The sequence below is a fragment of the Otolemur garnettii genome, unplaced genomic scaffold, assembly GCF_000181295.1.
Source record: "Otolemur garnettii isolate 467f Iridium unplaced genomic scaffold, OtoGar3 scaffold00018, whole genome shotgun sequence".
NCBI classification, from domain to species: domain Eukaryota; kingdom Metazoa; phylum Chordata; class Mammalia; order Primates; family Galagidae; genus Otolemur; species Otolemur garnettii.
This window is the reverse complement of record NW_003852413.1, coordinates 1,881,603-1,908,833: the sequence shown is the minus strand read 5'-3', so window position 1 is coordinate 1,908,833 and position 27,231 is coordinate 1,881,603. Positions and strand designations below refer to the sequence as shown.

General features: G+C 57.1%; 1 protein-coding gene across 5 annotated transcripts in view; it reads left to right on the top strand.

The window, feature by feature from the left end:
* The window catches only part of BAIAP2 (BAI1 associated protein 2), a 67,711-nt gene that overhangs the window by 628 nt on the left and 39,852 nt on the right, over positions 1-27,231 (top strand). For 4 of the 5 annotated variants that reach the window (XM_003786069.3, XM_023511298.1, XM_023511297.1 and 1 more), the window contains exons 2-3: positions 13,630-13,705; positions 16,474-16,560. In XM_003786069.3, coding sequence (XP_003786117.1) covers positions 13,630-13,705; positions 16,474-16,560 — 163 coding nt within the window. Of the gene's footprint in view, positions 1-13,629; positions 13,706-16,473; positions 16,561-22,154; positions 22,309-27,231 lie in introns of those variants that run through there. The other variant, XM_023511300.1, reaches the window with a different exon arrangement.

Genomic DNA, 27,231 nt, shown 5'->3' with positions numbered 1-27,231 from the left:
CCCAGGCCCGGGCCCGCTGCCCTCGCCCCGGCTCGGCGCGATGGCCCCGTGGGCGCTCTCGAGGCGCAATTCCACGAGCCTCCGGTCACTTCCTTCTCAGCAGGCCTTTGCTTTCCGAACTCCTGCCCGGGCGGCGGCGGCGGCGGCCGTGGCCGTGGCCCCAGGTGGGAGGTCGGCGCGGGCAGGTTGGATGGGTGGACAGATAATCCATCATCTTATGTAACTGCGGAGGGAAGACTAATTGTGTAGGAGGCTGACGCGCCTGCCTTAGCTTCTGATATGTGTTAAGAGTCGCGTTCACATCCTCATCTGTGAAATGACAGTTTCACGTCTGAGAGCTGCGGGCCGCTGGAAGCCTCCTCTGGCGCCCCCTCCTCGGTGATTTTTGTGGCTAGGGTACATACTGACAGGGCCCTGACTTCCTGTGTCTCCAGCGTCCATTCTCAGACCCCCACCCCCAACGCCGCAGATCCGGCTCCCCGATGGCACCAGGCCCTTGCAGCTCCAAGTGGTGGGCGCGTTTTCTCCCGAAAGCAACCCATGCCAGGGTGGTCCCGTGCGGTCCTCCTGCAAAGATGTGCTTTATTTCCTGTCTAGGCTGGACAACTGGAGTAGTTGGTATTTATGTGACAGTTGCTGGTTGGGGCTTCTAAGTGGGATTGCAGCCTACTTGCAGAGCAACAGTTTCTAATTGTATTAGACAAGGTGGCTGTGCCTTCTTAGCCTATGGTCTGTGAAACCCTCTTAACTAGCTCAGCCTCCCGACAGCCAGATGGAGGCTTCTGGGGTGGCCTTTTTGGTTCCAACTGGAGTCCAGGGGGCAGACTGTGCTTTAATAAAGCTTTTAATAAAGGTTTTTAAGTTGCAGGTATGCTGGTCGGGAAGAATTTTAGGGCAGTTGGGATCAACTGCATCAGTTTTGAAGCCATGTTAGAGCAGCTGGTAAACAGGGTTCAGAGAAGGACTCAACCAGCACAGGGAAGTGATAGCCTCTAGGGCTTCTGTGTCTGGACCCATAGGATGTGTGGCATATATTTCTGGTCACCTTGCTCTGTCAAGGGAGGGAGGCTTATTAAATTATTTGTCATTAGTTCCATTATGACTTGCTCATTACTGCAGGAGGTAGAAGGGAAGTGCTGGACACGGTCTTTTCTTTCTGTTTCTCCTGATCCCACACTGAAACTCATCAACAGGAACTTTCAAGGTGGGAATTTTGAGGGGTACGTGGAGTGGTTTTGCTCTGGGGAATTCCATGATGGTCCTTAACAAAACTCTTGTAACCAAGTGTCCTCCTGTAGTTACAGCTCAGCAGCTTCACCTAGATGGAGCTGTAACTTATCCAGCTGTCTGAAGCGGAATTTTTCAGCGGAAGGGTGGCAGGGAAATTGTTGGCATCAGAGGGCTGGGGACGTTCAGCCCCTCAGGAAGCAGATGGACAGGTTCTGTGTTTGGTGTCAGTTGTTTGGTGAGCTTCCAGGTGAAGGTGTGGCAGTGAAGGACACAGCGTTGTAGGCTGGACACAGGCTGTAGGTATCTGAAGGGCTCCCCCCACCCCACCCTGAACGCTCCTGCCCTGGCAACAGGCTTGCACTGCCACTGTGTGGCCAGCAGGCTCGGCTTTGCTCTCGCTGCCACTGGGGCCTGCCTCCTGAGTCGTTGAGTCCTGGTGCTCTGTTACCTTTTTGTGCTTTGTCACTAGGGAGCTCCAGGTGCCTGGGTAGTGCCAATACAGGTTGGGCAGCTTTGGCACGTCAGCCAGGCAGAAACCCAGCCCACGTAGAGGCACAATCAGGAGACAGCCGAAGCCACTGGTGTGTAGATCTGGGCCGGTCCAGCCAGTGTGGGCAGCACTGTGCCCTGTCTTCCCCTGGGATGGTGCTGACTCTGGCATCCTTTGGGTCCTGTGTCCATGTGGGCAGCTTGTGGGAGCCCTAGTGGTGCCTCTTGGAGTGGCTGGGATGTGGCCTGCTTGGTATCACCCTGCCTTGCAGCTGGACTGTTTGGTTTGGCCGCTGCAGGGCCTCACTGCAGTTCTGAGTGGTGTTTGCCTTGGCAAAGGAGGACACTTGTCCTTGCTGACTAAAAGTGAGAGAATAAAATGTAAGGTTTTGGTTTTCTTCCCTGGGAGAATCTGTAATGCAGACTTTGACCTCTTTCCTGGTGGCTCAGTTCCCTTGGGAGCTGTGTCCTCGGGGAATTTCGTGGAAGGTGAGGGGAGAGGAGTAGAATGGCTTCCTGAAGTCTGCTGAGGACACACTCTAGGGCGCTTGAGGAGCACAGGCTGGGCTGGCTCCTGCAGGAGAGGAGAGAATGAGCCGAGGAGGCCCCTTCCTCCACCGCACAGGCAGGAGACCCTGACCGGGCCTGGTGCTTGGTCGGTACAGCCGTGGGTGATGGCCTAGACAGGAACAGAGTACTGGCGGTGGGATCTGCTGCCCTCCAGGTAACTGAATGCACTGATTGGAATTAAAGCATTCCAAGACTGTACATCTGTCCCTCCAGTATCCCCACAGGCCGAAGGGGCCTTTGGCTGTGGTTCCCAGTGGTGTTTTTCTCTTGGTCTTGTATCTCAGGAGAAGCCCTGGCTCCTACTTGACCCAATGGCCCAGGCTGTCCTGAGGCCAAGAGAAGGTGAGAGGGCAGCCTGAGGAGGAGCAGGTCCTGTTAAAGCCTTGGACCTTAACAGTGCTGTGGCCACTGGGCCTTGGGCAGGTTGGTCACCAGAGCCCGCCTGATCATGCTCCTTGCTGGCAGTTGTGGTGGGGAGCCAGCCTGGCTGTGCTGCCACTGCCTGCAAAGGAGCAGGTGCCTAAGGGTCCCTGAAGCTGAGAGCCAGTGGTTTGCCACCTCTGCTGTGATTGGTGGGCCAACACCAGGTGGTAGGTGTCGGGTACTGAGTGGCAGGGAGCCTGGCCCATTTTTCTACCAAATGCATCTGCCTCTCCCTGTGGGTGCCTTGGAGACCTGTGGGAAGCATGGGTCCCCCACATACCCTGCCACTGACCTCAGGTCACCTTGATCCTCAGGGCAGCTGAGCAGTCACATGGCACCATTGGCTGCCATCAGAAACCTGGTATCTGGGATGGACAGAGCTCAGAGGCCCCCCATTTGGACATGACAAAGTGGCATCTCTGACGGGCACTTCCTTGGCAGCAGAGCCGTCTGCCTGTAGGGCACAGACAGGACTTCAGCTTTGCAGTGCCATGGCCGGCCCTGTGCGTGTGAGAGTGCATGAGTGTGTGTGCACTTGGCCCAGCTCTGTGTGTGCGAGAGTGCGTGTGTGTGTGTGTGTGCACTTGGCCCAGCCCTGTGTGTGCGAGAGTGCATGTGTGTGTGTGTGCACTTGGCCCAGCCCTATGTGTGCGAGAGTGTGTATATGCACACTTGTGCACATAGTGCTTCGTAACTCCAGGCACACCCTGTGGATACCATCTTCCCACATGACAGCTGGGTCTGTACTCTTTTCTTCTAGATGTCTTGTTAACCTGTGCCGCCAAACTGTTCCCTCTCCAGTGTTTCAACAGACCTCATCTCCTGGGGCAGCACATTTGTTCCCTTTTGTAGAGTAGCCAGGGGAGCAAAGGACAGTTTCTCTGTCATGCTGGCTTCTGAGCTGACTAGCTCCTGCAGGCCTTGGCTCTCCTGTTGGCTCTTGGGCACCTGGTGCCCAGCTCGTGGTTGCTTGTGGTCAGGGTTTGCTGATGGATGTAACTGAGCAGTTCCAGGGGAATGGAGATGAGGCTGGTTTGGGAGGCTGCCTAATCTATATCCACTGGCCTGGTGGGTCCTGCCTGGAGCGTTTCCTTTGTTGGCCACATCAGCTTGCTCATGGGACTGACCTAGTGGACCTGAGGTTCAAGGTCAAAATGAAGGCCAGTGCTACTCAGCTTTCAGGGCCACAGTTAGAGGGGAGGGGCAGAGGCTGACTCCTGCCGTGAGCTGTGTTCTTGTTGCTACCTTGTTTTGGACTGAAGCTTCCAAAGGTCCTGCCCCAAAGGACAACACCAGTTGAGCTGGCTGGGACAGGCAGTCCTGCTGGGGAGGACTGGCGTATGGCCTGGCAGAGGGGCCAAGGTGCATCTCCCCTCTCTCCCAGTTAGCAGATCACTGAGAGAGTCACTGTGGGAGCAGTGGGTGGTGAGCAGGGCTGGCCCTCTGTGCTTGCCCCCACCTAGCCTCAGCTGGCCCTGTGCCTGCTTCTCTGGGCTGGTGTTGCCCATGGCCATTATTGCTGGGGGCAGCCTGCTATCCTCTTGCTGTGACTGCAGGTGCACCCAGCCAGGGTCTGCTCTGAGTCGTCCTGGCTTCCCATCTGAGTGTTTTTCTTGATGCCTCAGGATGGAGAAATGTCCCCCCATTGCAGAGCACCTATGCAGGGAGACTCTGCACTGAGAGGCCGGGTGGCTGTCAGCCTCCCCCGTTGCAGAGCTGTGCTGGGATCTGCTGCTGACAGCCCATAGTAATTACAGGCAGCATGGACGGAGCTGGCACCTTCCTCCAACCTACTCCCACTGCCCCGGGCTGTGATTCATTCCCGTCCTGACTGCCTGTGCAGCTGTGAGGTGGCTCGATGGGCCTCACCCAGAGGAGCTCGTGTCCTGGCCCTGGTGCCCAGGTGCCCGCAGGCCCTTGAGGGGTTGGCCTGGGTGTGTCCCTTAAGTGGGGATGTCTTTTTCTCCCCATGTGGTATGCCCCTAACACCCAGCGTTGGTAATATAGGCCTGCTCGGCTATATGACCATGGGTACTTGGTCTGTCCTGTTCACCGACATATCCCCAGGGCCTGGACCAGTGCTCAGCCTGTGACGGTAACTGGTCAGTACTTGGGAATGAATGAACTTGGTTTCTGGATTCTGGAGAGTTCAAGTGTGAGCTGCAGTTCCCCCTTTGCCAAGCATCTGCTCTTTTTAGCTGTCTGCTCCCAGGGCAGTGGCCCCCAAAGGGTCCCTGGAAGTCATAGCAGGCTCCAAGTGATGGAGCCCCTGTTTCTCAGGGCTCATGGGCGGGCAGAAGCTGAAGATGTGGCCCTGGCATGGAGCTGACCCAGGCAGCCTGCAGTGTGGGCAGGAAGTGGCTTGCCCTGCTGTGTCCGGGGACCTCTCAGTGCTGGTTCCATGCCAGGGGGATCAGAAGGCCCAGGGGACTGTGGAGGGACTGGGGAGGTGAGGGCTTGTCCCTAAGCGTCACCCAGCAGGGAGGCCAGGCATTGGCCCTTCCTGGGGCCCTTCCTGCTGCAGTGACACCCGCTCCAGGCCTGGAGCTAGCTGTGCCTTGACAGATCCTGTCTGGCCCTTGGGCTGCCTGGTCTTTCTGTGGCCCTGCTGTGTGACCTTGACTGAGTCCCATGGGCAGTGGACATACCAGGCCTGTCCAGGACCCAGCGGAGTTGGTCTTGGTTGTCTTTGTCAAGACAAGACTCCCAAGGGTGCTGAGTGTGAGGTGAACTGCATGTGGTGCTGTTGGAGCCCATGCATCTCCAGTCGCAAGACAAGGTGAGATGCCGAGGACAGCTAGAGGAGAAGGGGCCGCTGTCACAGGGGTGCTTGTCCTGCTCCTTCTGCATTGAGCTCACCAGAGTGGGTCTTTCAGGCTTGTGTAGACCTGGGAGGGTTTTTCTGAAACTTCTTTTGCATTCAGAGTCTGGCTTCTGAGTGGAGTTTCAGCTCCCGCTGTTGGCTGGGTGCCGCTAGCACACGTCCTTGAGCTGTGGTGGGTGTCATGGATGGGACATCTCCAGGATTTTCCTTTGAGCCCTTTCAGTGCCATTTTTGTTAGGGTATTTTCCTGATCAGCAGGTTTTCACCCCATAGCCAGGCCTCCTGTTTCTCCTTCAAATGGTCCTTCTATGGCCTGTGGGCTAGGACATCCAAGTTTGCACCTGCCTGATTGTGCTGGGGCACAGGGTACGGCGGGCTGTGTGGAGGCCACTTGCGTGTCCTGGCTGCTGCTGGTGATGAGAGGGGAGAAATAGAGATTGCTGGATGTGCCAGGGTAGCCAGGGCATTGGGGGGCTGTGCGGAGACCACATGTGTGTCCTGGCGGCTGCTGCTGGTGATGGGAAGGGAGACAGATCACCAGATGCGCCAGGGCAGCACAGGTATCTGTGCCACCAAGAAACCCACAGGCTGACAGTGGAGCGGGGCGGGGAGTAGGATACCGACGGGAGAATGTGGTCGGATGGACCCTACCAAGTGCAGGCAGGGGGTCTTGCTGCTTCCTGGCATGGCTCATAGCCAGGGGTGCCTGTGGGGCCAGTTGTGCCACCTCTGCTCTGGGCGGCCATCCCTTGTTGCCATGGGAGGCCCATCCTTGGGTGCTCCAGGGATGGTGGTGCACAGGCCTTGGCCTATCCTGGGGTCTAGGGCTATGGCAGCCCCATGCTGGGGACAGGGGGCCCTGGCTGCACTGAGGTCAGCAACAGAATGATAGGAGTTCCAGCCCCACTGGGATGTAGCTGTGAAGTTGGGGTACTGAGGCATGGGGATGGGGTCGCGCTCCAGCCCCACTGGGAGGTATCTGTGAAGTCGGGGTACTGGGGCTTGTGTACGGCGTCGCACTCCACTGCATGTTGCTGGCAGAATGTCGGTGGTGAGTAGCCATCTGGGGCGGCCATGACGTATGTCTTCCTGCTTGCACCGGGCATCGTGTCCAGAGCTCTGCGTGCACAACCTCACTGTCCTGGTGCCTGCTCACACAGGGGTCCTGGGTGCCCCTGCCTCTCGGCACCTTGTGGGGTGCAGCAGCCTATCCCTGCTCGTCAGCTGTTTGTGGCAGAGCTGGGATACGAGCCAGGCCTACACCGGGACCCCAGCGCTGCGGCTTTGCGATGTGCCGTGTCCGTCCTTCTGTCTGGGAGCCCTGAGGATTTCAGGCAGGTTTCATAGCTTTCACGTCCATTTTCTCATTAATAACTCAGTGAGGTGGTGGAATGTTTCCTGGCATGTAGGGCACTGGGCAAGTGGTGGCGGTGATGGTCAGTGTGGCACAGAGGGCAGTGGGGGCAGCAGGAGGCCCCGCCAAGGCCACTTGCTGCTGTCTGCTCTCCTAGGCACCGGGGCCTCTTCTCCTGTTTGTGGCTGCAGCCTCTGGGGCTAGCACATCCTGCTGCCTGGCCTGGGTCAACATCAGGAGGACCCGTTCTCGAGCAGGCTGAGCTGCCTACCACTGTGTGTCTGCATCAATGCCGGCCTTAAGTCTAGCCCAGAGGCTCAGGTGGAGCAGGGTGGTCAGGGGCCTTGCGTGTTCTCACAGCTCAGGAGCCAGACCTGGTTCTGTCACCAGAGGTAACGGGACAGCTAGTGCCGGTGCCTCCGCACACAGAGTGGGCAGACGTGGTGTCCTAGCATATAAACAGCAGCTCTTCCTCTCCCAGTCCTGGAGGCTGGGCGTCTGACGTCGGGCTGTGAGCACAGTGGTTTATCTGAGGCCTTTCTCCTTGGCTCATGCGCTGTCTTTTCCCTACGTCCTCCCTTGGTCATCTCTCTGTGTCTGTCTGGGTCCCCCTCCCCTCTGTAAGAACTATGGGGCTGGGGCCCGCCTGTGTGGCTTCCTTTTTCGCTCAGTAAAGGCCCTGTCTCCAAGTACAGTCACACCCCAAGATATTGGGGTGAGGATCGCAATGGATAATACATTTTGGGAGCAGTTTCCCCCATGGCAAGGTGTTGGGGGGATCACCTTGGGTGCTGTTTTCAGGCCAATTGTGTTTCAAGTGCTTGATGGTTTTTCTCCCTCTGACCTCAAGTCAAGTTGCAGCCCTTAGTTGTGGCAGCAGGATGACCCAGGGGCACACTGGTTTCACTGTAGGGTAGTCAGCTGGGGAGCTCCCAGCATGGTGCGAGCCATAAGCAGCGACTTGAATGTGCCCGGCTGCCCTGTGAGGGTGAGCAGTTGTAAGTTCCACGCCCCAGGCCAGGCTGGCTGGACATCGTATGCTGGGGGCTGTGTCTCTCCACTGCTGTTGGGACAGGCAGGATGTGCCTTTGGACAGGAAGGAAGTGGCCAGGCTGTTTGGTCCTGTTCAGACCCTGCTGCTCTGTGCCTGGAGTGGGGGAGCCTCTCCCCACGGGACTGATAGTACGGCCAGCTCCTCCAGCATGGTAGAGTCAGGCTCCTGCCTGCAAGGCCCAGGAGGGCTCAGACTTGATGTGCCTGAGCACTGTAGACCCCAGGATAAAGCTGGGGTGCGAATGCTGCTGTGACCCCGAAAGGGGAGTGGGACCCTGGGGACTTTGGGGCCCTGTGGTCCAGGTACATGGCCTCCATGACCTTTCCACCATGGGAAGGGCAGACAGGCCTGGCTTCAGTGGTCAGATCTTTGTCTTTTGTCTCAAGCATTTCCAGCTGTGAGCTGGCTGTGGCTGGTCCCTCTTCTGGGCTTCTGGGCACTCTGGCAGCAGGGCTGGGAGGTGTGAGGAGTCCCTGTGGCCTTTGGCCACATCCTGGAGGCCACCCTGCTCCCTACTGTCACATCTGGGTGCCACACCAAGGACACGAGAGTCACTGTGTTAGGGTGTTGGAGGCTTTCCTGGGGAGCTGCCAGGGGCGAGACCTCGAACTTCTGCATTGTGCAGGGGCTTTGGGCCCTGCTGGAACCGTGCTGTGAGGTAGGACCCCCCTGGTCTTTTCTCGAGTTCCTGGAAGGCCACCTCCCATCTCACATGGCCCCACCCAGGAACCTGGGTCACGCAGGCTACACTGAAGCTGCCCTCTGGTATCCTGGAGACCTCTGACTGGCTACCCTCAGGGGGGGATTGTCGCCACCTGCTTCTGGCGCCGCCTGGGCTCCTCTCCGACCTCCGTGGACAGGTGCCCCTCTGCTGATGTCTGAGCTGTTGCAAAGCCCTCAGGGACTGGCCTGCCTGGCCTCCAGTGCACCTCTGGGGCCTATATCCTGATTGGAGGTGGTCAGGCTGAGGCTAGGAGTGCCCAGAGGTCCGCACCGTGGCCTCCTTCCCTGGGCTGTGGTACCCCTGCTGTAGCCTGCTGGCCACGAAGGGTGCAAGGAGCTGAATGCGGCTGGGCTTGCTCCTGTTCCTCTCAGGAGCCTGTACTGAAGGCTTCTGTACCCTTTACATACCTATCTTGGTATGGTATGGGCCATTTCCTTCTGGAAGTTTCCATATGTCCACTCATTTTTTAAATTACATTCTTTTTCTCTCACTCTAACCAAGTAAGATACAGCTCAAGATTCTGCCTCCTCCAGGCAGCCCTCCCAGCATTCACTGGGCCCTTAGATTCCCCAGCTTTTAGAAAGCCACAGAACCCGCCATACCACCACACCCAGGCTCCCTTCCCACTCCCATGCCCCCTCTTCTGGTGCCACGAGCTGGACCCTCGGCAGGCTCTGAGGTCGTCAGTGTTGGAGGTTAGCATCTGCAGCCCTGGTGCCCCCGGGGGTACTGAGTGTGTAGACTCTGAGAGGTCCTCCAGGAGGTCCCCTCTGGCAGCTCCCTGTGTACTCACTGTGGCACTGGGGCTCCTCCCCATCTCTTAGGCCCTGCGCCTGGGAGCCTGGCACCCTGAACAGGTCCCACCAGGTGAACGCAGACCAGCGTGTGGATGACACATGGTGCCATCTATGTGCACAGCCCTCGTGCCTGTGTACACAGGCAGTGGCTATATGTCGGGCTTCGGAGGCCCCTGCAGCTGCCACTCCAAAGCTGGCACCTGCTCCTCCTGCTGAGTTGAGAAGGCAGGAGGTGAATACAGCTGGAGCTGATGCCTCCAGTGACCAGTCCCTGGGTGATGACCCTCGGCAGGGGGGCACAGGGCGGGAGCACATCACCTCGTTACTTTCCCTTCTGATGCTGCTGGAACACGGCTCCCCCAAGGTCTTGTTGGGGACAGGATTGGGGCCATTATGCAGAGGGGGTCGAGTTTGGTTGAATGGCCAGCCTGGAATTGATGCCAGGACACTAGGCTCCACTGGACACTAGTGGGTGGGCTTTTGCCACCCCTTCTCCAGGCATCCAGGGGAGTCCCAGGTCATCACATTCTCTGTTCCTCTGAGTGTTGAGCGGAGAGAATGCTTCAGCCAGGCCACATGTGCACCTCATGGCGTGTGTGTGGGGCACAGGCAGATGTGCCCACCACCCCCCTTGCTGCGGGGACTGAAGAGGAAGTGGGGTTGTCACTTCCCCTGTCAACAGGGAGACTTTGTTTGTTGGTTGTGGCAACCTTGTGGGGAGCTACTGGGGAGAGCCATCCCCAGGCGTGAGAGCTGAGGAGCACAGAGGTCCAAGCAGGCAGATCTGGGCAGGAGAGCAGGGCCCTCCTGCTGTGAAGACAAGGGTCGCTGACCTTCCCCAGACTGGAGAGGGATGACTCTCCCAGACTTTGTCCTGCTGGCCTGGCAGACCTGGTTCCAGTCAAAATGGTTAACCCCTTTCTGGCTGTCCTGTGACAGCCACTCATCCAGCTAGCAGGTGCAGGCCTTCCATTCACCCTCCTATGGCAGAGGCCTGGAGTCCTCAGGGCTCCAGCCTTAGGAATGTCCAGCTTTGAGAGTGTCCCTGCAGGAGGGCACCATGCCTGACATGCCGGCTTCACTGAGCAGACACCCCTGCCCCTTCCCCTGGGGAAGGCTCCCCAGCGTATCTGGGAGCCCCCATGGGCAGGCACCCAGCACAGGGATCCCCAGAAGAGGTGAGAGAATGTGCAGTGTGCCCCTGGTCGTTGGTCCATGCTGGCTCCCCAGGGAGTAAAGCACAAGTCACAGCGTGTGGCAGCATGACTCCAGAGGATGTTGGTTTCCACTTGCATAGCACAGGTTAGAGTTTGAACGGAGTGTGGTCATCACTCGTGGTGTGGGACTTGTGTCCAGGCCAGCGGCATGGCTACAGGCTTGAGGACAACACAGTGTGGCCTGAGGCATCCTCAGCTGGGCATCAGACCCCTGTGCCTGGGTGGCCCCATGCAGGGTTGAAGGGCATTCTCTCTGCACCATCCCTGCATGCCCTCCTATTCCCTCCCCCGCCCACAGCACCTGCCCTGGGATGTCTGGATGTGGGAGCTCAGCCTCCCCTGGTCAAGAGTCTGAAAACAGGCTCGGCGCCTATAGCTCAACCGGCTAAGGCGCCAGCCACGTACACCTAAGGTGGCGGGTTCGAATCCCCAGCCCGGACCCGCCAAACAACAATGACGGCTGCAACCAAAAAATAGCCGGGCGTTGTGGCGGGCGCCTGTGGTCCCAGCTACTTGGGAGGCGGAGGCAGGAGACTCGCTTGAGCCCAGGAGTTGGAGGTTGCTGTGAGCTGTAATGCCACGGCACTCTGCCCAGGGGGACAGCTTGAGGCTCTGTCTCAAAAAAAAAAAAAAAAAAAAAAAAAAAAAAAGAGTCTGAAAACAAAGCACTGGTTTCCTGACATGGGCTCAGGAGGGCTGACTTGGTATTCTTCCCTGGAGGGCCTGGGCCTGCTACCACTGGCTCCCATGACCCCTCACAGGGACCCAGGCCAGAGCTCCCCAGTAGGCTGTCCTGTGGGGCAGGAGCCCCTACTTGGGGCCTCTGAGGGTGAGTTTGGGCCTGGTTTTTTCCTGGGATCAATGTGGTCCACTGGTCATTACAGCATCTGCATGAACTCTGGGGTGGTGGGATGGATTCAGGGGCTAAAAGAAGCCCTCAGCAGAGGAGGATTCCCCTACTAGAGAGTGGGCCATTGGGCCACCAGGCTCCCTCCTGTGGTTCCCTGGATAGGGTGTGATACAGAAGAGGGTTGGGCAACATTCACTGTCAGTGCCCAAGGTAGGGCCATAGAAGGCTCACTCTTCTGACCAGGGTGCCGGGTGTTTGGATGAGAACTGGAAGGAGGGCACCTGTCCCTCCGAATGCCAGCTAAATAGCATTTGTGCCTCTGACCCGCCTTCAGGCTGACTGTAGCACCGTGTGTGGCTGTGCCCAGGGCCTGGCTGGTGCTCCTTTGTTTCTGCGTGTGAGCTCAGCTGCTGTGCTGAGGAAGTGAAAGCTCAGGTCCATGTATCATGCAGAAGCTGTGGCCTGGGGGGGCTCCCAACCTGGACTTGTTTGCTCTGGCCACTCAGGATGTTAACGGAGCTCCAAGTGTGGGTCTTGGGTTAAGCCTCCTCTTGCTCCTGGAGACAGTGGTCTTGGAACCGAGCACAGCTCTCAGGAGTTGGGGGCTTGCTCTCCCACCTGCCCTGTGCAGTGTCTTCATACCTATCACACACCTCGGGAACAAGTTTGTCATAGCTCAGCACACAGGCACACAAATGTTTGTGCCCACGTATGCACACAAAACAGCTGTGCACACAGAATGCCACGTTGGGCCATGCCTGCCCTCACCTGGCTGCCACCTGCTTCTGTCTCGTTGTAACACATAGGCCTGAAGTGCCTCCCACCCCCAGGGTACCATTCTTATCCTGACTGCCACTGTGGCAGGGCTGCAAGGCTCACCTGGGCTTAGCACTCCCCTTGCCCATAACTCCCAGGCTGAGTCTCCCACTGGAATTCTCCCGGATGCAAGGTCCCGTGTGTCCTGCCACCAGAGTGGCTTCTCTGCCCGGATCTCAGGTGCTCCTGGGCTTAACTCATGAGATGCCTGAGTCCATGGCCTGGTGTTCACCCCACACTTCCACCATGTCCCTGGTCCCAGCCTGGAGGCCAGTGTGGTACCCTCTGGCTTCCCATGGCCTCCTGGCAGGTCCCTAGGGTATGTCTCATCCACCCTGAGCAGCCAAGAGGATTGTTAAACATGGTCCCTGACACCATCCTCCCCTATTGCTGCATCCACTCTCCAGCTCATGGCTCTGCTGTCTCCACAGTGCCTGCCTTCCGTCCAGGAAAGCCCTGTCCTTAGGGCCGGCAAATGGAACCAGGTCCCACAGCAGTCAGGGGCTTTCTCATCCTTAAGCTGTCCTACATGGTGGGCTGAGTGGTGGGGCCTCTGAGCTTCCTCCCATGCTGGGGAGAATCAGTCTCACGTGGTACCTGAGTCCGGGAGACCAGGCTGCAACAGGCTCCTTTCAGCCCCTCGGGGTCCTGGCTGCTGGGTGGCTGTTGACAGGCAGTGTGTGTTATGCCGGCAGAATTCTCGTCTGGCTGTTTGTGTGTGCCTGTTTGGACGCCTTGTAATTAAAACATTTATTTGGCCTTCACAGTGAAATCTAATTTCTTGAGTCTGAGAGCTGCTGGTATTGGCACGGAGACACCAGTCCATCGGGCAAACAGACCGGGCCCGTGGGATTATTCATAGCTGGGTGTTTGCAAATCAGGCCCAGCGCCCACTAATCAGAGCTGAGGCTTGGTAATTGATGTGTTGGGTTAGGATTTTAGTGGGAGGGGGCCCCTAGCGCTGCTGAGTGATTGTGTGTGGCCGGCAGGGGACCCTTTGGGGCTGACTCAGCCTGCCAGTGGGTAGCAGCACCTTGGCAGCGAGTGTGAGTGCCGTGTGCATGGCTGTGCGTGTGTTCTGCAGACGAGTCGACACACTCCCGTCCTTCATTCTCATCGTACAGATGGGAAAGTGGGCTCGGAAGGGCGTCCCATGGGGCATAGGTGGGGTTTGGCCTCAGGGTCTGCAGTCTGAGGCCTGGGGGATGATACCATGTGGGTTTTCTCTGGTGGCCTCTGGGCGGCCTGTGCCAGTAACACCTGTGTTCTTGCTCCCTGCAGACCATTATGGAGCAATTCAACCCCAGCCTGCGGAACTTCATCGCCATGGGGAAGAACTACGAGAAGGCCCTAGCAGGTAGGGCTGGCGGTCTCGGGCCCAGGGGGGAGCCACCTGTGCTGGGCGCCAGTCCTGGGTCAGCGGATGGACTTTGGCTTGGCCCGTGGGGCCTGAGCAGAAGGAGGCCTTTTGTTCCAGAAATAGAACCCAAGAGAGGTGCTAAGTGCAGGTGCAGCCTGTGAGCTCCAAAGCTGTCTCTGCTATCACAGGGACAGCACACTCCTGGCTGTGCGGCCCGACCTGCCCTGTGGCTGTGAGGACCACTGCTACTCAGTACCTAGAGATAAGGTGTGAGGAGTGTGTGGAAGCTGCGGGGTCCTTGGTACCTGCTCTGGCTTTGGGTTGGGCCCACGGTGGCTCCTGAGGAGCAAGCACCCTGTGGTTCATGCTCCCACATAGCCTGGGAGAGGGCACAGGGGGGCTTAGGACCACAGGGCTCCACCTGTCTGCTCATGGTTTGAGACCCCCTCCACCCCTGCTTTCCCAGTTCAGGGAAGGACATTAGGTCCACTGTCAGGGCTGTGGTTGGGGACCTACTGTTGGTGGGCCCTGATCCTGCCCTCCTATGGCCTTGCCCATGTCTGTCCTGTCCAGGCAGGGTATTGAGCTGTCTGTCCAACAGCAGTGGCATTATAAGCAGAGCCCAGCTCCACCACCCCCTTGTAGGGAGGAAATTGCCCATCCACAGTGTGCCCCCCTCTCTGCCAGCTGCCCTGTGTCCTCCACAGCTACAGGGTAGCCTGCTGTACACATGTGGGTAGAGTCTGTTGTCTGATTTGAGGTGTCAGACTTTGTTACATGGGGCCCAGGTTGGAGGTGGCAAGGAAGGGTAGAGTTAGCTCTTGCACTTCCACCAGCCTGGCCCTGTTGTCCCTGGGGAACAAAGTGTCCCAACTGGGCACCTGGCAGGAGGGCTGTCCCAGGCCAGGTCTCCAGGCAGGGCTGCCTGCCCTCCAGTGAAGAATGGAGGGTCCTCCTGCCACGGAGAGTGCTTCTGTCGGGCATTCCTACCAGGCAGCCTCCTGTGCCCTGGTCTGTCCTTCTGAGGGCTTCTGGGGCAGGGCTGGCCCTGCAGTAGGGGTGGCAGTGGGCCCCCACATAGACAGTGTCCATCACGAGCCATGGCAGAGAGCAGCCTGCCCTTCTGAGAACATGGGGGACCATATTTCTCTGTCCCTGGCCTGGCCAGCAGCTCTGGGTAAGCTCGTGTTTCCACATGGGGAACTCCCAGGGCTGCCCCTGCCTGCAGCGCCCGTAGCAGGGGTTCAGCAGCAGGGTCCCAGGGACCACTGCTGTCTCTTCACCTGCCTGCCAGGCCACTGGTAATACAACCCCCAGAGTCCTAGCACAGGAAGCTCACTGGCTCATGGGGACAGTTCTCTCCCATCAGAATTGCCTTAAGGGGTGAACCAGCACGTAGGTTCTTAAGGACAACCCAGACCTCCCGGCTGCAGTGGATACCTTGTCCCCAGCCAGGGCAGGATCACCTGGGTGTGGCAATGGGAGTTGGGAGAGTCCTGGGAGGACTCTCCTGCCAGAAGTTGCGTTTGAATAACTCCCTGCTGTGCCGCCCAGCTTGCAGGTGGCTGTTCTGTGTCCCAGGGGAGTTGACTCTGCCTTTGGCTGAGGGGTTGGTGACTGGGAAGAGGCTCTGAATGGAAGAAGCAGGTGGAGGTGTGGCCGGGTCGGTGCAGAGGGTCTCGACTTTGGCATTCCTGTGAGCTCCAGGCACAGCACACAGCCATCTGCTCCTCCCAGGAGAGCTGATGTCAATGATGTCAGCATTTATCTGCCCAGTTGGGTCTGACCTCCCTCCACACAGGAGAGGATGGTGGCAGGCATTCTGCATGTTTCAGACCCAGGCAGAGCAATGGAATTCCAGCCTGTCCCTGTCTGGCTTCCTGAGGCTGAGGCCCGGTTCCCTCTGGCCTTCCCCATCCCCTCAGGGTGTCTGGGAGGTTGTGCAGCTGAGTGTGGCGGAGACGGGCGGTGTACTTCCTCCTCCTGTTTGCCTCTGTTCTCAGAGGAGCTCGCAGCTGTCCAGGCCACTGTGTTCCCTTCACTTATTTTAGGAAGCCCACCCCTTCCAGCAGCAGCAGCACTCCAGTCCTCTGGGACATGGTGTTATGTAGCAGGACAAATCGTGTGCCCTTAATTGAAGACTGTGTGAATAAAATCTGGTAGCGTGTCCAGTTATAAACCCTTAACTGGTTCTGTAGAAAGCAGATTAGAAAGTATAGTTGCACCGCTGGTGGCTGCCCCCAGGCTCTGCTGTCTCTGGGACACCACCTCCTGTGGCCTGATGGTGGGCAGGGCCCTGGACGGAGGAGGTGGCCCAGCCAGCTCTTCCTGTGTTTGCTGTGGCCCATGTGACTGCTGGGGCAGGGGTCAGTGGCTCTGAGCATCCCTCCCTGCTTGCAATTAGAGCAGAGTTTGTGGTCTAGGGTGCCGGTGCCCCGGGATGCCACCCCCAGCTGTGGACTAGGAAATGGAGGGAGTGTTCTCAGGTTTGGCTCTGCTGCCTCTGGGCTTCCCTGTTGCCTTGCCAGGGTGGTGTTTTGTCCCCTGAAGTGCCACTGTGGTGAGCACTCCCTCCACTCCCCTCAGATGAAAGGAGCTTCATGACTACATGACATGATAGTGCCAGCCGCAGGCAGGGCTACATCAGCCAGAAACAGGGCACAGTACTCTCCAAGCGCGTTCAGGCACAGGTCGGGGCTGGGCGTGCTGTGGGAGTCTGTTAGTCCCTAGGGAAGGATGTGACCACCCCTGCTTTTCTCTCCCAGGCGTGACGTATGCTGCCAAAGGCTACTTTGATGCCCTGGTGAAGATGGGGGAGCTGGCCAGCGAGAGCCAGGGCTCCAAAGAACTCGGTAAGACCCCAGACTCTGTGAGCCTTCTGGACACCCCTGAAGTTGTCTGACGTACTCAGGCGGGTTTGGGGGCCTGTCCTGCGTCTGGTCCTTGTCTGATTTTTTTTTTTTTTTTTTTTTGAGACAGTCTCAAAAGCATCATAGCTCACAGCAACCTCAAACTCTTGGGCTCAAGCAATCCTCTTGCCTCACCTTTCCAAGTAGCTGGGACTACAGGTGCCCACCACACGCCTGGCTATTTTTAGAGATAAGGTCTCTCCCTGGCTCAGGCTGGTCTTGATCTCATGAGCTCAGGCAATCCACCCGCCTCGGCCTCCCACAGTGCTGGGATTACAGGTGGGAGCCACTGCGTCTGGCCAGCAGCTCTGGGTAAGCTAGTGTTTCCACGTGGGGATCCTGATTTGGGATCAGGTTTTACCTGTCAAAGAAAAGATTTGGTAAAATGCCAATAACTGTGAGAGCTGAGATGGGGTGCCCCCTGCTGAGATGGGGTACCCAGGCATCCTTGGAACAGTGCTCAGAGCTCACACTAGGGAGTCCTGTCCCGGAGGAGCGAGGCCCGGGTGAGGACATGGAACAAGTCCACGTCTGAAGGTGTTCAGAGCCCGCCATAGGGGATGTGTGCAAAAGTTACTTGGATGATGGTATTTGATGACATGGGCGGGGGGGGGGGGGGTTCCTGACGTAGAAATCAGTAAAAATGGAGCAAGGTGTTGTGGCTCCTCTGAAGGCTGATGCAAGAGGGTCACTTGAGTGCAGAAGGTCAAGACCAGCCTGGGCAATATAGCGAGACCTAGCTCTTAAAGAAAAGTGAGAAGGGTACAGACCCACAGTGTGGGGTGACCCCAGTCTTGTTTACGTGCCTCGCGTGTACCCACGTCTTGAGAGAGACCCCAGAGGCGTTAACAGGTGGAGTTCCTGCATGGATTGTTCCTCCTCCCTTTCCCTTCCCTTCTCTTCTTTTTGAGACAGGGCCTCACTCTGTCACCCAGGCTTGAGTGCAGTGATGTCGTCACAGCTCACTTCAGCTTCAAACTCCTGGGCTCAAGCCCTCCTCCTGCCTCAGCCTCTGGATAGCTGGGACTACTGGAGCCTAGCGGAGGTTTTTAGTTTTCTTGTAAAGACAAGCACAGTCCATGTTCTGTGGCCCCTGATCTAGGGTGGTGGTGCCATATGGCTGAGATCTTCTTGGCCTGTCAGGGAGACCTGGGGGCTCACCTGCTGCTGCCAGGCAGATTATGGCTGAGCAGCCTTTGCCGGGGGTGGGGGGTGGGGACTGGAACCTGTGGGGAGACCACTTGGATTCCTCTGCCCTTTGGTCACAAAGGATAGGACTTCCTTGTTCACAAAGCCTCCCTGCAGCCACTGTCCCAGGTGGACTGCGCATCTGGGAGCCCCTCCCCTTCTGCTGTCCCCCCTGCCCACCTGCCTTGCCCAGCCGTCCAGGTTCTGGGTTTCTTTCATGTCTGTCAATTCAACTCCCCTGGCTGTGACTCGAGCAGAGACCCTCTGAACTGTCCTCATTTTCATGCATCTCAGTGTCCTGCAGCGGATATGGCCAGTGGGCTGTGGGCTGTGCGTGCCTCTGCACCCCTCCTTTGGGATGTAGAGGACAAGCCCAGGTGTTCCGGGCAGGTGCGGTAAGCACCACTCGCTCCCTGGGGCAGGCCAGCTGGGGCGTGTGCCTGGGTCTTGTGACTCTGTGAGCCATGTTGTGTTGACAGAGGAAACCATGGGACCGACCAGGGCCAGAGAGGAGGGTGGGGTCACTGGTCATCCAGCTGTAGTCAGGGAGGAGGGTGGGGTCACTGGGTGTCCAGCTACAGTCAGGTGCTTGGGCTTAGCCTGGCTGCTGAGGGGTGGATGTTAGGGTCCTGCAGGCCAGACTCTGTTGTGAATAGTGGCTTGTAGGGGCCTGCCCTGAGCACCTGGCCTTCTCCCTCCACAGAGGGAAGCTGTGTGCATGAGCTGTGTGTGTGAAAGGGAGGACCAGGTGCCTCTCCCTGGGGTCACACACCATAGGGCCAGGGTCTGCCAGGGAAGCATCAAGTCCCACAGTGGGAGGGTGGGCGTGTCTGACACTGCAGGAGATTCTAGAACTGTCCAATGGCAGGGGAGGAGAGGTGTGGGGAGGGCGGGAGAGCCTGAGGCTCTGACTTGAGCCAGGTCCCTGAATTGGTGTGGGTTTCTGTGGTCTTCCACAGGGCAGTAGAGCCCCTTCTGAGTGACTGCAGGGGCGGCCCCCCAGATGCCAGCCTTGCCCCAGGAGTGGGAGATTTTTCTTTTGGTGACGGCTATATTGACTTAATTCATGTGCTGCACCATTGCCCATTCTGGGTATAGAATTCAGCAGTTTTCAGCGTGTTCAGAGTTTGCAATCATTACCATGCTCTAACTCCAAAATGTTTTCCATCACCCCAAAAGGAAACCAGCACCCCTTAGTGGTTACTCCCTAGTCCCCACGTCCCCGCCCTGCAGCCCTAATCTGTGCCTGTCCCTGTGGGTCTCCCCATTCTGGGTGTTTCCTGTGAACAGCCTGATGCAGGCCTGGCCTTTGTGTTGTGGGTCCTCTTCCTGATGTGCGGGGCCAGGGCTTAGCTCCTGTTCACGGCACAGTAATACTCCTCATGTGAACAGAATCGTTTATCCGCCTCTGTCAGTGACGTCCATGGCCATTGTGAATAATGCTCCCATAGATGTTTACACACGATGCCTGTCATTTATCCTAGGCATGTATCTAGGAGTGGAATTGCTGGGTTGGGGGTGAGTGTCAAGCTGAATTCTTACCAAGCCCCCCATGGTTCAGAGACAAGTTGGTTCTCCCCCCTCCTTGCTGTGCTGGGACCCATGATCACAGCTCACTGCAGCCTCCAACTGCAGCTGCCTCCCCAAGGCAGCTCCACCTGCCACTGTCTCAGAGTTTGCTTCCTCATGTCTGAAAAGGCCACTTTGTGCTAGAAATCTCTCCACCTCTTACAGTTTTAGAGATTGTCTGGTAAATTCTTGTGGAAGGTTCCGATTTGGCTTTCTTGTCCTGTCTACTTGTCCTACCCAATAGAATTATTTATACTTTTGGCTTAAATCAGTGTACGGCGTTTGTACTCCTGTGACAATGATATAAATCTTTTTCAGGCTAAGACATGTAGAGTATTATGATGACTTTTTTCTTTCTTTCTTTTTTTTTTTTTTTTTTTGAGTCAGAGTTTCCCTTGGTAGAGTGCTCTGGCATTACACCTCACAGAAACCTCCAACTCTTGGGCTTAAGCGATTGATTCTCTTGCCTCAGCCTCCCAAGTAGCTGGGACTATAGGCACCTGCCATAATGCCTGTCTAGTTTTTCTATTTTTAGTAGAGATGAGTTCTTGCTCTTGCTCAGGCTGGTCTCAAACTCCTGAGCTCAGGTGATCCACTCACCTCAGCCTCCCAGAGTGCTGGGATTACAGGTATGAGGCACCACTCCCGGCCTGATGACTTTTTTTTTTTTTGCAGTTTTTGGCCAGGGCTGGGTTTCAACCTGCCACCTCTGGCATATAGGGCCAGCACCCTGCTCCTTTGAGCCATAGGTGCTGCCCCCAAGAGACTAGTGTATGGTTTTTGTTTTTTTTTTTGGCTGGGACTGGGTTTAAACCCACTACCTCCGGCATATGGGGCCAGCGCCCTGCTCCTTTGAGCCACAGGCGCCACCCCTGGCCTGATGACATATTTTTTTTTTTTTTTTTGCAGTTTTTGGCTGGGGTCAGGTTTGAACCCACCACCTCCAGTATATGGGGCCAGCGCCCTACTTCTTGAGACATAGGTGCTGCCCGGCCTGATGACTTTTTAACGGCCTTTTTTGAGGGATAACCAAAGTACAGTAAACTGCACGTTATTTAAGCTTATAACATGGCTGGATATGATGGCTTCAGGCCTGTAGTCTCTGCGCTTTGGGCGGCCAAGGCAGGAGGATGGCTTGAACCCAGGAGTTGGAGGCTGCAGTGAGCTGTGATGATGCGATGGTCCATGACGCCAGGCCAGGGATCAGAGTAAGACCCTGTCTCTTAAAAACAAATAAGCAAAAAAGTGTGTAAGGAGACAGGTTTCGACATGTGCACACACCTGTGGAGATGTTGCCACCATCACACAGTGAGCTTCCTGGTTCCTGGCCCCTCCCTCCCATCCATCCCTCCCATCTGCAGGTACTGCTGACCGGTGTCTGTCACTGATGAGTGAAGGGCTGCTGGGGTTTCACATAAGTGGAAGCACGTGGTTTGCATTATTTTTTGGTCTGGCTCCTTACGGGTCTGCGTAATTGTAAGATTTGTCCGTGTTCTGTGTGCTGAGCGCCCTTCTAGGTTGGGTGCACCCCCGTCTGGTCATCTGCTGAGGGGGTTCTGGGGCGTTGTCCGATTCGCAGTCTCTGATTACCTAGAGATGCCGAGCGTCTTTTCCTGCCTTATTTGTTTTTCTTTAGTGAAATGTCTGCTACAGTCTTTCCTTTTTTTATTTTATTTGTGTTTGTGCTTTAACTGACTTAATGAGTTGTATACCTTAGATGGATAGAAGTCCTCTATTGGGTGTATATCTTGCAAATAATTTTTTTCTAATCTGGTTGGGCTTTCATTTTTATAATAGTGTTTGCTCATTTGGTTCTTATAAAGACTAGGTCTCACTGTAGTTCAGGCTGGTCTCGAACTCCTGAGCTCAGGTAATCCACCCGCCTCAGCCTCCCAGAATGCTGGGATTAGAGGCATGAGCCACCGCACCCGGCCCCTGTTTTTATTTTTATTTTTTAAGAGATGTGTCTCCTTTGTCACTGAGGCTGCCACTGGGTCATCCTAGCTCACCGTAGCCTGGAAGCCCTGGGCTCAAGCAATTTACCACCTTGGCCTCTGAGAGCGCTGGGATTACAGGCCTGAGACCTCACACTCGGCTCTGAAATAGTGTTTTTAGAACAAAAGTATTTAATTTTAACGAATAAGTCCAGTTGACTGGCTGTGTGTTCTTGTTCCTCGGTTTCGTTGCTGTGACTTCTGGTTGTGATTTCTGGCTTGATGATGTGTTTTCTGGAGTTGACAATTGCCTCACTTCTTCATTTGCTTCATTTTTGATGAACTGTCATTCATTTTTCCCAAGCCCCTGAGCTCACAGATTCTTTCTTGCTGTGGTCTTTCTCAGGCAGTCCTGAGTGCATTTGTTTCTTTTCTGCAGCCCCTGGGGTCCTGCTCCATCCCCTGCGCTGCTTCCCCTGGGGCCTGTTGTGGCACCTCCTGCCTGCTGGGTTGGAGCTCACATGTTTTCTGCTTCTGCATTACTCCTCAATTAGAGGAAATCATTTATTTTTTTAAGGTTCCTGAGCGGATAGCCGGAAAGTGTTTTTGAGCTGTGTGTGCTGCAGGTGTTTTCTACCTGGCGCACCCTGCTTAGCTGGCTCAGAGTCCAGGTGGGAAAGATCTTCACCCTCCTCCACTTCCCACCGGGCTGTGCTGGATGTCACTGTGATGCTGGTGTTTTTAAATATGAGTGGTTTTTTTCTTTAATTTTTTTTTTTTAAACCACAGTAGTGATTACATATAGTGTGAATGTTTTTGTTTTCTCCTCCCTAGAAGCGTTTGAGATCTTTGTCCTGTGTGTTTTGAAATACCTGGGGGCAGGTGTGGGGGCATTACAGACAAAGCCTTTCCTGACTCAGCCCTGGGCTGCAGCTGGGGACCTGCCCCACATCCAGGAGAATTGGGGACACAGGGGAAGGGTGGAAGAAAGGGGAAAAGGGTGAGTGCGGAGGTGTGAGGTGGACACAGGTGTTTCTGTAGAAACCAGGGAAGTCTGGCGTGGAGAAGGTGGCAAGGCTGGGAGGGTGGATGGCAGCGGGGAGCCCCCTGCCTGTCGTGTGTCGACGCGGGAAGATGGGGCTGCCCGCACACCTGCTTTTCCCACGGTCTTAGGACCCATCCGTGTCGTTGCCCCTGCTGTAGGATATTCCACAGACATGCGTTTAAACGCGGTTGTCGTTCTTCTCGAGGGCCAGTTGTATCATTCCTAGTGGGTCTTGCTCTGAGTGAACTGGTCCGCGGATGCCAGGAAGCTGACTGGTCCCCAGGCCATGGCTCTGTGGCATCTGCAGAAGCCAGTGTGGATGAGTGAGAGGCATGGTGGCCGCCTGGCTTTGGTGGTCTTTGCTTTATGTGTTGGCAGGCTGTGTTGGTACCTGTGCGTGTCTCCTGGGGCTGAGCCTCCTCATCCTGAGCTGAGCTTCTCCACTTGTAATGTGTATTCTGTGTGCTGTTAAGTTTGTCCCTCTTACTCTCTCCAGCCCTGGGGTAGAGACAGAAGGTGATGTCGCAGCCACCTTGGGTCAATCAGAGCCAGGGAGGTGGAGCTTGGCTGTGCTGGGGAGGTTATCTGCTCAGACTAAGCTCCTCTCCAAGTCAGGTTGAGAGACAGAGCTGGTGGTCAGTGATTTGACCCTGAGGCCCAGCAGAGCGGGCTTCGGCCTGCCCTCTCGCTGCTGACTCCCTGCTGGGGCCTCTGGTGCAGTCTTGGATGTCCCTGTCTTCTGTCTGACCCTCACCTTTGCTCTCGAGTTCTTCTGGCTTCCTCCCCCTGTGTGGCAGAAGCTGCTCTGTAGGAGGACGTGGGGCCACCCTGCAGCCACCCATCTGATGGCTGCACCTGGTCCTCCCCTTCCCTTGGGAGCCCGAGGATCGTCCTTCCTTTCAAGGAAGACCGCGCAGAGCCCTGTCCCCAGACATGCACTGCGTTGGGAGGTGGAGCCTGGAGTGCAGGGCGGCCGTGGGAGCTCCCCACTCCTGGGCCAGGGCCACCTTCTCTGTAACCAGCTGGCTCTTTGTCCTGGCCACCAGTGAAGCAGGCTTGGCCGGGGCAGCACCAGCCTTTGGTCGAGTTGGCCTCTGGCGCCCGCAGCTTCCGCGCAGTGCCCACGTGGGAGGACTGTGCTCGCACCTCAGGTGGAGTCCTCTTTCTCCTGTGGTGAGAAGGACTCCGCAGTTGACTCTCAAGGCTTTGCTTTGATGCTGCGGCTGCTGTGAGCTGCTTAGTTGGGAGGGCTGCTCCAAGTTCCGGAATTTTCTCACAGCCCTTCTAATCCCTGAGTTGGCAACCACCCACACATGGCTGTCTGCTGGTCGGCTCTAGCTTCTCAGAAATCCCTCCCCTCTTTTGGGGCAGCATAATTACAGAGGGAGCAGCTGCCCACTGTGTGCCGGGCACAGCCTTCTGGGGCATCTGCTCAGCCTCCTTACGGTTCTTGGTGCTCTGGTGACTGCAGTGTCCAGCGGGGTCGGAGTTCTCTAGGCCAGTCCTGTCATGTGCAGACACACACTGTCCCAGTGGCCAGAGAGCCCCGATGGTGGCCCAAGAGAGGGCGGGCAGCCTGGTGGTGGGGCAGTGCTTCATGTGTGTGACTGGGAATCCGAAAGTACGCAGAGGTGCTAAGCAGCACTCCTGTTTCCTGCTCTGGAGCGCTGGGGACCACAGGGCAGTGGGGTGTCCTGTGGCAACCAGGCCTTGGGGTGCACATGGACTGTACCTTCTTTGTATTGGTGTAGGGGGACTGTCCTGTCTCCCTCCCCAACAGCTGTCGGTGGTCCCCTGGGAGGGGGGCAGGCACCTGAGCATGTCACTCTTGCTGACAGCCTAGAGCTGGCTGGAGAAACAAGTGGGAGGAGGCCAGAGTCCTGACATACCTGTGCTCTGGGCAGGTGGCAGGGGGCTCCTGTGCTCTCGCCAGTGCCGTCCACGTGGAGGGGTCATGCACCCGCTTTGTGCTGCCCCTGGCTATGCAAGGTGGCAGGGCTGAGTTGCATCATGCGGTAGTGTCACGGGCTTCTGAGGAGGGCGGGCTGTCTGCAGTGACACTGTTGCCTCAGCAAGTAACAGGACACAGCCCCCAGAAAAGCCTTGTGCTTCCTTCATGTGGCCAACTTGTGAGGTGAGCCTGTCCCTGGCCCCAGGACTCGAGGCCTCAGCTGTGGTGGTCTTTGTGGTCCGACCCCTCCAAAATCTAGGCTCTGAGCCTTACCAGGCTGTGCTGCAGCTGCCCCACATGCGGAGGCATCTGTGAAGAGGCCTCTTGTACCTGCTGGGGCCTGTGTGGTCACAGGGCATGTCTGTGCCTGCTGCATGCTGGGTGTGTGCTCAGGCCCTGCCATCTACCTGACCTCCCCTAGCACCCACAGAGAGGTAGGAGTCCTGTGCCAGGTAGCATGGTGTGGGGTGTTCACTGGCTGGCAGTGGTGCCCCAGCCTGAAACTGGGCTGGATGTTGGTCACCAAGTCACAGCATCAAGGTATGGCCTAGAGAATTTCCATGGCCTGTGGCTGCAGCCCACACCAACTCACCTGGGGAGGCAGCTGTTCCAAATGCCCACCTTCAGCAGCCTGGCCCATGGGGCTCAGGGCCCGCCTGTTCCTGCAGGTGTGGGCTGTTTTCTCAAGCCAGCCTCACTCTCAGAACCATGACAGCCCCCACCCTTTGTGTGGGGTGTCTGGTGAGGCCACAAGGTCCAGCTGGTGCTGCACAGCCCCCTGGGGCCAGGCAGAACCATCATGCCTGCACCGAGCCACTCCTGTGAATCCCAGTCTTGGGGTGTGACATGTCCCATCTATGTTACCTGTTGCCAGTCCATAACGGTAGTCAGCAGTCTAACTGGTGGACACTGTTTGGAGGCCTTGACTAGACCTGCCCAGTAGGACCTGTTTCAGCATCAGCTGGGCGTGGCCTGGTGCTTGTTGGCAACCTGCCTTTTGCCCCCTCCCAGCTATGACACCAAGCTGTTCCTCTGCCCATCCCCACAATAGGGCATGGGGGTGCAGTGCTGCTTAGACAGCCACCCACAAAGGGGCTAGTGGCTGATCCTCTGAGACACCTGGCCCTTCTTAGCCCTTGCTGATCTGTCCATGCTTAGCGGGAGGCAGCTGGTTGGCTGAGCCTCCCTGTAGAGGCAACCCTGAGGCAGGCTGGTTAGCCGTGCCCTGTCCGCTGGCAGCTAGGGCCTTGGCCTGGGCTGCAGTATAGTGCCCTGCTCAGCAGAAAGTGTCAAGGTATCAGGTTGAGCTTTGTCAGGGGAGATTAATAACTCATTTAATTGGATTCGCCATGTTTTAGGGGGTGGCCCTGTGATGGGGGAGAGATAGCTCAGCATGTTTCTGCTTCCCTCTGTGTCTGGGGCTGCTCCAAGCTGCTCTGAGGCCAGAATATCAATAAGGAGCATGGCTGAAGACCACGAGGCTCCCTCCTGGCTTTGGGGTTCCTGCTCCACCGGGGGCTCCAGCCTGCACCTGTCTGCTGCTGGTGAGGTGGGAGCGTCTGGACCCTGAGCTAGGGCTCGGTGGGGGAAGCTGGGAACCTCCCAGCTTCATTCCTCCTCTCCTCCCATCTAGCCTGGCTGGGGGCACGCAGGGCCTTTCAGTGCCTCTGCCCCCAGCAGCTCTCTCAGCCCCAGGGACACTCAGAGTCTCTGAGTGTTAACACCAAAGCGTGAGGTCTGGGCCTGCTGTCCTGCTTGGGGAGAATAGCCAGTCTGTCCCAAGATGCTGGGGCCACCGAGGCCTAGGAAAGCCTCAAGAAGCTTCCAGTCCTGTAGTCCCCCCGTGTCTCCCCAGTTGAGGTGCAGCTGTCCCCACTGCTCCCAAACAAGGGCACAGGGAGAAAGAGCAACTCCTTGTTCTTTCTCCAGCTGGAACTAGGACATGCTGGTCGCAGGTGGGCCCCAGGGGATGTGGGGCAGATAGGTGGGTGGGTAGGCACATCAAAGTCACCTTGGACCCTGACGACAGCAACCCAGAGACCTGAAGGCGGCATGTGACAATCTGTGGTCACCTCTGTGTGACCTCTGCTCCATTGTCTCCCAAGGTCTGGAGTGAGTGAGTGCTAAGAAACCCTCCCTGGGAGGACCTGGACAGCTGACTGGGGAGCAGAGGTGGGCAAGGTGGGCGCAGCAGGCAGAGGGTTCTCTGGTAGCACATACAGAGCAGGGAGGGAGTCTTTGTGGCCCCTTACCCCCAGAACAGCTGTCAAAGGGAACGGCTGGCAGAGATGAGGGTAAGGGGACATACAGTAGGGCTCAAGCCAGGAGCCCCTCCTGAATCCCTCATCTCCATGGACCAGCTTAGGACAAGTACACAGAACCAGTGGAGGTGGCTGTATGCTAGAAGCATTTTATGACTGTCACAGGTGGTCACATTGTGACAGACTAACTGAACTGTGTCCTGGGCAGACACTGAGCACATGGACACTCTCCCAGCCAGACCAAGTGAGGGGTTGAGCACCCGGCAGAGAAGCTCCAGACCTGAGAGCAGCCTGGAGCCCTCACCCCTCCATAGGGTGAACCTGAGAGCAGCCGGGAGCTCTCACACCTCCATAGAGTGAACCTGAAGCAGCCAGGAGCCCTCACACCTCCATAGGGTGAACAACCTGAGAGCAGCCCGGAGCCCTCACACCTCTATAGGGTGAACCTGAGAGGAGCCCTCACACCTCCATAGAGTGAACCTGAGAGCAGCCGGGAGCTCTCACACCTCCACAGAGTGAACCTGAGAGCAGCCGGGAACTCTCACACCTCCATAGAGTGAACCTGAAGCAGCCAGGAGCCCTCACACCTCCATAGGGTGAACCTGAGAGCAGCCGGGAGCCCTCACAACTCCATAGGGTGAACCTGAGAACAGCCAGGAGCCCTCA